The sequence below is a fragment of the Hippocampus bargibanti genome, linkage group LG01 (genome assembly GCF_051943395.1).
Source record: "Hippocampus bargibanti isolate YZ-2025 linkage group LG01, ASM5194339v1, whole genome shotgun sequence".
NCBI classification, from domain to species: domain Eukaryota; kingdom Metazoa; phylum Chordata; class Actinopteri; order Syngnathiformes; family Syngnathidae; genus Hippocampus; species Hippocampus bargibanti.
The window spans coordinates 4,746,944-4,756,919 of record NC_142734.1 but is presented as its reverse complement, the minus strand read 5'-3'; the positions used below and the strand labels follow the sequence as shown (position 1 = coordinate 4,756,919).

General features: G+C 41.7%; 2 protein-coding genes across 2 annotated transcripts; both read right to left on the bottom strand.

Moving 5' to 3' along the window:
* Nucleotides 1-236: 236 nt before the first annotated feature.
* cldn10d (claudin 10d) lies at nucleotides 237-4,322 on the bottom strand. The gene is made up of 5 exons (XM_089011904.1): nucleotides 3,799-4,322; nucleotides 2,441-2,602; nucleotides 2,284-2,365; nucleotides 662-769; nucleotides 237-584 (listed from the first exon to the last, which is right to left on the bottom strand). The coding sequence occupies exons 1-5, from the start codon at nucleotides 4,028-4,030 to the stop codon at nucleotides 398-400; spliced, it is 771 nt and encodes a 256-aa protein (XP_088868030.1). The 5' UTR covers nucleotides 4,031-4,322; the 3' UTR covers nucleotides 237-397.
* A 540-nt stretch (nucleotides 4,323-4,862) lies between these two features.
* Nucleotides 4,863-8,832, bottom strand: cldn10e (claudin 10e). The gene is made up of 5 exons (XM_089010744.1): nucleotides 8,377-8,832; nucleotides 8,141-8,302; nucleotides 7,139-7,220; nucleotides 6,945-7,058; nucleotides 4,863-6,585 (listed from the first exon to the last, which is right to left on the bottom strand). Exons 1-5 carry the CDS (start codon nucleotides 8,606-8,608, stop codon nucleotides 6,222-6,224), a joined length of 954 nt encoding a protein of 317 aa, XP_088866870.1. The 5' UTR covers nucleotides 8,609-8,832; the 3' UTR covers nucleotides 4,863-6,221.
* Nucleotides 8,833-9,976: the final 1,144 nt, after the last annotated feature.

Sequence of the window (9,976 nt, the reverse complement as noted above, 5' to 3'; positions counted from 1 at the left end):
TGAATGTGATTATGATGTGTGTCGATCCGTTCTGAAGTCGTCGGAGAGGATATTTCGGGCTTTTTCGTGATCCTCCGGAAACTGCCGAAAGGGTTCAAATGTAGCCAATCAAGTCTGGAGAAGGTTATTTCCAGATCATGCACAAAAAACAAAATTCTAATTGTAAATCTTTCACCATTCATATGGTGTTAGAATGAAGGGATCACATGACACTTTCATAAGAGAAGTAAACTTTTTTTAATACAGTGACTAAACTGACATTTGGTTAGTTATTTCCAGTGTATCAAGAATGACAGTTTTGTTTGTATCGGAAAGCCTTTTATAGCCCCACAGTAGGGAAATTTGCAATGCAAAAATTCTCAACGTAAATCCACTTTTTAAGAATACCCCATTTTTCTCAGACAAAGTCATCCCTGCTGAATGTCCTCGTCGTCTTTGTCGCTGCTCGGCTTGGTCGACTCTTCCTCCCCTCATAAAAGAGCGGTGGTCCCAAACTGACTCTGGATGTGGTGGGTGGGAGCATATACGTCTTTCGGGTGCGAGCGGTGGCGTAAGTAGCTGGTCTCCGCGGTCGGTCTGAGGAACTGTACGAGACCATTTAGAAATGATTCTCTTAGCATTTATTTGTTTTTTACTGGTCATTTTGGTAACATTTTTTTACCCTGATGGAAGACCTTCTTTACCGGAGAAATAACTCAGCACAGCCCCGCCAGAGAGCAAAAGGATGGAGCCACCCCAGCCAATGAAAACTGCAGCTCCAAGCTCAAATCTGAGTGGTGAAATGAATACATTTTGTTTGACCTTCGCCTCGCCTCCACTAATGTACAGACGCTCCCCAGTTTACGCACATTCGAGTTCCGACAAACGGTAGATTCGAACATTTTTTGCGGGTACTGTATGTCGAAAAATGTTTGGACAGAGATGCTGGAAGTTAGCTTTTGTATGGCGCGCCATTTTCATTCACGCACGATAGGACACATTCGAGGTTTCAAAGTTGTTAACGCGACGGACACCAAGGCTGACCAATCAGCGCCCGGCTATGCTGAAGTGTTGCCAATGAGTTCACAGCCCGATGAGCCTAGCTCGTTTACGATAGGCTGTGTAGGGTATGTGGGCGGGAAGGAAATCTCTTTTCCCAATTGAGTCTCCGAGCAGGCGAATGGCGATCAATAACAAAAAGTATGGGCAAGTAATTCGGTAATTACGTGCCAGCAGCTTCAGTAAGGGCTTACCGAAGACTCAAGGATATATGTCGTCGTACTACAGTAGGTGTGAATTTATTTTACGACTGTTTCAGCATCTGTGTTTTATACTTCCCCTTTCAGTGTTTCACTTAAAGGACAACCGACACCCTTGGACAAGGTGTGTCCATAATTTGTAAAATCACTTCAAATGACTTCTACTGGGCGTATTTTACACAGATTCCATGGCATATAGCTATATTTTACGTGTTAAGACTTGCGCTGAATATTGAGGAAGTCTTGTTTTCGAGTTGATGATGAAGCCTGACGTGACGTCACGTCTGGAACGCCCCTGACCGAGAAAGCGACACACAATGCAATTTGGGTACTTTGTTTGGTGTGAAAACTTCGTGTTGATGGCGAAATTAGGAGGAAATAACATATGTAACGTGATGGTGAATCGTTGTGTGTTGCACCAAGACTACTATTTGATTCTAGTTGGCACAAATTCCCAGCAGACAAATCAGCCCATTTCCAACGGAGCTTGGGCGCCATCTTGTGCATTTTCTGGGTGCTACATTGGAGTCCAGACGCCTCAGAATGAGACGGAAGAACTTCTTTATTCGATTGCAAACATTTATATTTTCCTCTTCAGAACTGTTTTAATCATATTCATAACTGGATGGGTCACAAGAAAGCATCTTCTCCGAATCCGAAGCCATTGTTTTGATTCTCGAGTAAGGCAAGATGACTTGGCGTGACATCACGAACAAGGGGGCGGAACCTTCTGAAACTGAAACTTTCTGATGTCATTTTGAAGTACTTTTGGGACACTTTAAGTCATTTTTATTGGTGTTTTCCATTTGACTAAAAATATCAGACTGCGTGTTTTGTGTATTTTAGATGCTATAAAACGTTCTGATGTCAGTTAGGAAACAAAAAATGGTGTCGGTAGTCCTTTATACATACATACAAACGCAAAATATAGGAATGAAGCAATTTACGACTAAATTCACCTCACGAACGACCGCTCGGAACGTATCTCGTTCGTAAGGTGGGGAGTGTCTGTATTCATTTTTCTTTCTAGGAAAACTGCACTCACTTTTGGGCCCTGAAATTTGGGTCGAGGAATTCTGTGATGACTCTGTTAGCCCACCAGGAGTAAGTGATCATACCACAGAAGCCTAGCACAAAGACGTCCAGTGTGTTTATAGGTACGAGCCAGTAGTTTGTGACAGTTGAGCAAAAATCGAACTTACCCGAGGCCAAGTAGGTGATTCCGCCTGCAAAGGTCACTCTTGCGTTTGCAATCTCTGATCCGCCTATTTTAGTGCATTTCATACCAATGAGAGTGAGAACGCCACCAAAGAAGCCAGTGATGACCGCGCAGACCGCCAATGCTCGACAGGCATGCAGGAACCCTGCATTGAAACATGCGATGAAGGATTAGTATCGTTAACATTTTACGATACGAGCGTTGCCACGCAAGAAAATATTTATCGATCCAGTGCTTTAACGGTTGTCTTGACAAAATTAAAATTGACAACTGATTCTTTTTTTTTGTCTTTTAATAAAGACCTGAATGTAACATATATGTACAAAATATTATAACCAATAGTTAAAAAAAATGTTTGTACAAATCACGATTACACTGTTAATCCATCCAATTTGCAATCCGTTTATCCTCACAAGGGTCACGAGGCATTCTGGAGCCTTTAACAGCTGTTTTCAGGCAGTAGGCAGGGACACCCTGAACCGGTTTTCAGCCAAGGGGCGGAGGGCACACAGGGACGAACAACCATCCAAGCACACAATTACATTGAGGGAATATCTACATTTTCCCATTAACTCATTCACTGCCAGGTGATAATAATAATAATAATAATAATAATAATAATAATAATAATAATAATAATAATTATTATTATTATTATTATAAAAACGTATTATAATAATTATAATAATACTAATTATTATTATTAATAAAATAATAATAATAAATACTATTATTATATTAATAAGAATTATATATTAATAATAGTAAAATTATTATGAATAATTTATTAATAATTAATATTATTAATCAAAAAAGGTAGGTGACCGAGAGGAAGACCAAAGAGGAGGTTTATGGATGAGGACATGAAGGTAGCTAGTGTGAGAGAAGAGGATGCACAAAACCGGGTTAGATGGAGGACACTGATTCGCTGTGGCGACCCCTGAAGGGGAAAAGCCGAAAGGAGAAGATTTTTATTAATATAATAATACTATTTATATGATATATAATAATTCATAAAAAATGAGATAAGTATAATCCTGATTTCATTAAATGGAGCAACACTTAAACGCAGCTTATTTAGGAATAATCTGGTCAACAAATGTTGACAATTGTTTTTGAACCAAAAATACAAGTACAATTTTCTCAAATGTTTTGCATTTTTTCCTATTCTGCCGTCATTTTTTTTTTACTTTAGAGCATCAGGTTTTAAGAATAATCATAGTAATAATCGAACAACAATAATGTCATAGCTATAAATGACGAATTATGATAACTTTTGATAACACACAGAAGTTATAATTGAAGCCGAGTGTCTAGCTTGACAAAGACTTGATGTCATACCCGGCAGGGCCAGCATAGAGGGGTAGTCTTTGCAGTCCGACACTCCCGTGGTGTCTGAGATGCAGTCTCTCCAAAGGTTGGAGTAGTAGTTGGAGGTGGTCATCACAATACTGCCCACCTCAGAGAAAGTCCAGTACTCTGTGGGAAGCGTGGAGCAAACCAGAATCCAACCGCAAAGGCAGGACACGAAGCAGCCAATTTCTGTGTACATCACCACCGTCCTGTACTTCATGATGACTGTCAACTTAAAATGGAAGTTTCGCTGTGTATCTACCTATGGCGCTGCTGGTCTCAAGCTATGACTGCAGTTTGTTTTTGCGTCTTATCTTTTTGGATAGTTTAGCCCGGTCAGCATCCTTGACTTTCCCAGAGGCCAAGACGAAAGTGACTAAAGTCATCTTTTGTTTGCCCGCATGTGGGACTTGTAAGAGAAACTGGACTAACCAGAGTTAAGGAGACTACTCTCACGGTTTGGAAAATTAAACATGCAACTCTGTACTGCGCATCAAGCAAGAAGAGAGCCGGCAAAAAGAAGGCTGGAAAGAACATCCACGCAGCTAGCTAGCTATATAGCTGTCTATTTATCCATTTGCTATCTATTTGCCATCTGTCTAGCTAGCTAGCTATGTCGCTGGCTATTTATCCATTTGCTATCTGCTATCTGTCTAGCTATATAGCTGGCTATTTATCCATTTGCTATCTGTCTAGCTCGCTAGCTATGTAGCTGGCTATTTATCCATTTGCTATCTATCAGTCTAGCTTGCTAGCTATGTAGCTGGCTATTTATTAGCTAGATGGCTATCTAGCTAGTTAGCTAACTGTCTATCTGGCTATCGATTAGCTATCTGTTAGCTAGATAGCTAGCTAGCATTCTATCTATTTCAGTTACTTCCGGGCATGTGGCTGCTGCTGCTCACCCGCTGAAAAAGTGATTTTGTGACTAAAGTGGCCTTAGAAATGAAATGTTATTATTATTATTATTATTATTATTATTATTATTGATTAAATGCATATAATTTAAAGTCAAGTCAAGTATTTGACAAATTGTATTAAATAAAGTCAGCAGGAACAAAATCTGAAACAACAGTCAGCAGAAGAAAAAGGTCGAAAGTAACAAACAAAACCAAGACGAAAACATGATTGAAAACAAAGCAAACATGACAAAATAAAACAAACCTGACAGGGTGAAACAAACAATGACCTGACACTGAATGGTCATGCCGGGAGTCCTTTTAGCTGCCACTGATTCAAACGACCAACAGCTGTGCGGCTGCAGGCGGGGCCCTACAGCGCCACCCATTGGTCACAAACCAAAACGTGACACATCCAGGCTTAAAAAAATCGCAATTACTGAAATAAAACTGCAAATTTGTTTTTTTGTTGGGGCGCAGTATAAAATGTAATATGAAAAAGGGGTGTATGTTCATCTCCTAAATACAATATGACCTTTTTTTATTTCGCTTACATTCTTCAAACCACTTCAAACACGATCATACTTTGTACAAGCATTAACTTGGTCTTGGCGCAGTCTTCGTCTTGACTGGGACTCTTATTGTCGGACTTGGTAAACGGGTCTTAGCGGCAGTGGCTGGCCGCCAGGGCTTCAAAGCCTTTTCTGCTGGACTAAAAATATCTGAATCACAAACTAATGTGAATTATATTTTGTCTATGAATTCTTATTAATTAATTCCAAATTTTCATCTTCGTTTCACTACTTTTCCCCTGTTGCGCTGCTTCAACATGTGTGTTTTCGTATAGAAGCATTTAACCAATCACATTTCTGCCATAATTTGTTACCAGGTTTGGAAATCTACCTGGATGCCTTGACAATCAGTTCAGCATGCTCTGCAGCATAAAAATCAACCAATCAGAGTTCGAGTTTGCAACTCAAGGCCTGCCCAAAGGCACCGGCAACCTCAGAGTTTTCGCAAATTATGATAGGCTCGTCACATGAATGGCTAGTCACAAATAGAATCACGAGCCGCGATTGATAAGCGCATACTGGCCAGTGCTAGCACACTGTGTCGTGCTGATTTAATAGCAGTTTTGTCTACCCATAATGGCTGAAGGAGAAGAAATGTATCTGGTTTGAGATTTACTTTTAAAGCCATTTTCAAGATTGACTTTTCAAGAAAAAATGGACATCATTAAGGTCGGTTAGTCAGTTATTTCCTGGCTAATGATACCCTCTCGTGGACTTGTAGTAAATCACACCACCCCTTTTCAGTCTGGATTGATTCCGACCTAGCACTACTGAAGGCCTAGTAATGAAATCCACGGCCCGTTACTGCCTAGCGGTAACACTGCCAGGTAGCTTGGATCCATGAAACATGACAACTTTTGTCCCAATACTCTTTATTCCTTAAAGTACAACGCCACGCTGGTCTTCTGGATGCCTTTGTACAAGTCTGGGTCACTCAGTTCTAAAGGAAAGACACCGCCTGACTCCTCGAGCTGTCCGACACCGATGACACACGACTACTGATGATGCTTCGTGAACCTGACGCCGTTGATGAGCTGTATCTGGATAAGAGGCCAGACTCTGAAGCTGACCCGGACCCGACAGAAACATCTCTTTGGTTTGTGTTCGACCTGCGCTCTGACTGGGCCGAGCCGGCTGATGTCGATCCAGAGGAGATGGCGGACATGTTGGAACGCTCTGATGACAGCGCGGATACAGAAGAGGATGCTTTAATCCTAGAGGTGATTCCAGACACAGAGGACAAATCTGTGGTAGACTTGGTTTTGGGGTCTTTTTCCACATCGGGTAGTTGTCGGACAATCACTCTGCATGGAAAAATTGACAGCATTTATTTTTTAGGTTTTATTGCTCTCTCTCTCTCTCTCTCTCTCTCTCTCTCTCTCTCTCTCTCTCTCTCTCTCTCTCTCTCTCTCTCTCTCTCTCTCTCTCTCTCTCTCTCTCTCTCTCTCTCTCTCTCTCTCTCTCTCTCTCTCTCTCTCTCTCTGTGTGTGTGTGTGTGTGTGTGTGTGTGTGTGTGTGTGTGTGTGTGTGTGTGTGTGTGTGTGTGTGTGTGTGTGTTTGCCTGCGTGAGTGTGTATCTGATTCTTGTTTTTAACCAGAACTTTATGTCATCCGAAAATAGCTTGTCCATGATGTGAGGTGTATTGGTCAAGCGTTAACTCACGTTTGCTCCTGTCCACATAATGGCTTGCACACCGACCATAGATAGAAAATGCCACCGGCCATTTGAAAGGCGGAACCGACCCAGCCGAGAAAGAGTGGGGTGCCTAGGTCGTACCTAAGGTTGATGAGGGATGGCATCAATGTTGAAATCATTTGGACACATTTCTACTGGTTACTGTTGAAGAATCTACTTACTTGAGCCCATCAAAGTTTGGGTTGAAATATTCCACAGAGATGTATTGTGCATAAACAGCATATCCACTTGTGGAGAGTAAACCTACACACGGACAATGAAAATATTTTATCAGTAGAATAGAGTATTGTTCTTCTGGAGAACTGTAAGCACTGTCACTGGATGACAATTCTACAAGCTCATGAGTGGCATCCTTTTGGTTTATGTATTTTGCAGTACGGTATAGGGTACACAACAGTAGGATAATTCTGTCGTGGTATTTTTGCAGTACACACCAGTTTAGATGTTAAATCTGTATCAGCTTCTTATGCTCCCGAGATTCATCAGGTTAACAGAAACTGCAGACGGGTCATTTTAAGGTATTTGTTGGGGAAACGGAGCAATATGGTGGTGTTCTCATCTTTCTTCTGACCAAAATAGTGGGCCCAATATGTTAATTTTAGATTAAGTATATCCTACTCTCAGATTATGTAATTTAATATATATATATATATATATATATATATATATATATATATATATATATATATATATATATATATATATATATATATATATATATATATATATATATATATATATATATATATGATTATATTTTGCAATATGTTGTAAAATATAGAGACAGACTCTTACATGTGAAATATATAGTCCCTTTTTTGGCCTCAATTGCAACACATTAAAATATATTTTCCCAATATATGCACATATGGTCTATTCATATATTTATTTATATTAAGAAATACAATACAAAATCTCACATATGAAAATTTCCTGCAGCTCCATAATTTGATTTTCCACTTCTTCCTTTCCATTCCTCTTACTTTCACCACTTTGCTGCTGCGAAATGTCAATTTCTCCACTGCGAGACTAATAAAGGCTAATCCAATCCAATATTACTTCATGCATTGCATGATATCTTTCAATGTATTGTAATATATTTTTCTTTCGTCAGGGAATTCCCCCTATCTCATCATATTCATTGGATTAAAATGACACTGTACCACTAATTATGTGGAAGCATCCACCAGTGTAGATCTTCCTGTGTTTTGAGCGGTCTTTTCCCCCAATGAAGGTGCACTCCATGCCCAATAAACTGAGCACAAAGGCCAGCATGCCCAGCGACAGAGCAGCCATCAGCAGACCTCGCACAATCTGAATGTGGCCTGAAGTCACAAAGCAAGACACAAAACTTAGCCTCCGGGTGAGTTTGCCGTTTTTCAGGCGGCTTGGTACCCACCCTCCACGGACCAGAGCACGGGGAAGTCGTAGCAGTTACTGACAGCTGTTGAATCTGTAAAACAAGATCTCCAAAGACTGGACCAATACCAGGCCACCTTCAAGATGGAGGAGCCTGCCATGCCACCAACAGAGGTGATTTTCCAGCCCTCCATGGCCATGGTGCAAGCCACGAAGATCCAACCCAGGACTGTCATCAAAAAGCCCCAGATCTGAACCACTCGAATCCGCATTGTTTCCTTGAAAAAGTCCCTTTGGAAGAGGTTACTGAGCTCGATCCTTGATGATTTCCTTTTTCCTCTCTTTTTGGCAACACTTAATGATGAATGTTAAGTTTTCATCCAAGTAGCAATAACTGTTCATCTTTGGAAAGCAAAAGACAAGTGGATCACAAGTGCAAAGCAGGGCTATGCTGTTGTTGTTCTACGAGTTTTAACATGCGGCTGGGAGAGGAGGTTCCTTTTGGTTCCCATTACTACAAGTGACAGTTGCCAGATTAGTGTCTGGGCTGGGTGCTCATTTTAGCATGCATCTCCAATTACCAAAAACCCGTTGCACTACCTTGACTGTCAATTCAGCAGATTTGATAGATTGTAAATGGATGGTGGCCTCAGTATAGCATCTCTGCTTTTTTCAGATGATGTGGTACTGTTGGTGCCTTCCAATGGGGGTCTCCAATTCTCACTGGAGCTTTTAAGAATCAGCACCTCCAAATCCAAGACAATGATTCTCAGTCGAAAAAGGGTGGAGTGCCCTCTCAGATCTTGCCCCAAGTGGAGGAGTTTAAGTATCTTGGAGTCTTGTTTACAAATGAGAGTACAAGGGAGCAAGCAACATGCAGTTCGGTGCGGCGTCTACTGTGATGCTTACTTTGTACCGATCTATCGTGGTGAAGAAGGAGCTGAGCCAAAAGGCAAAGCTCTCAATTTAACGGTCGATCTACGTCCCGACCCTCATCTATGGTCAAGAGCTAAGGGTCGTGACTGAAAGAACGAGATCCGGGATACAAGTGACCGAAATGAGCTTTCTCCGTAGGGCGTCCGGGCTCTCCCTTACAGATGAAGTGCGAAGCTCGGTCAACCGGAAGGGGCTCAGAGTCGAGCCACTTCTCCTCCACATAGAGATGAGCCAGATTAGGTGGCTCGGGATCTGATTAGGATGTCTTCTGGACGCCTCCCTGGTGAGGTGTTCCGGGCATGCCCCACCGGCAGAAGGCCCTGAGTATGTCCCAGGACACGCTGGAGAGACTATGTCTCCCAGCTGGCCTAGGAACGCCTCGGATCCGCTAGGACGAGCTGGAAGAAGTGGCTGGGGAGAGGGAAGTCTGGGCTTCCCTACTGAAGCTGCTGACCCTGCGACCCGACGCCGGATAAGCGGCAGAAGAAGGATGGATGGATAAATATCTCTTGACTATCTGTTGCTGATTAGTTACATTGGTGCTAATTTTACCAACAACTGTGCATGTTTGTGTCTTGATGACCTTAGCTTGTTCCAGTCAAGGCTGCTCATGGAATCAATCCGGAAGGCTGCTGATCACTCATTCCACAGAAGCCTTACTGTGTCTGAACCTTCCATAATTAAAACACACTCCGATAACACAG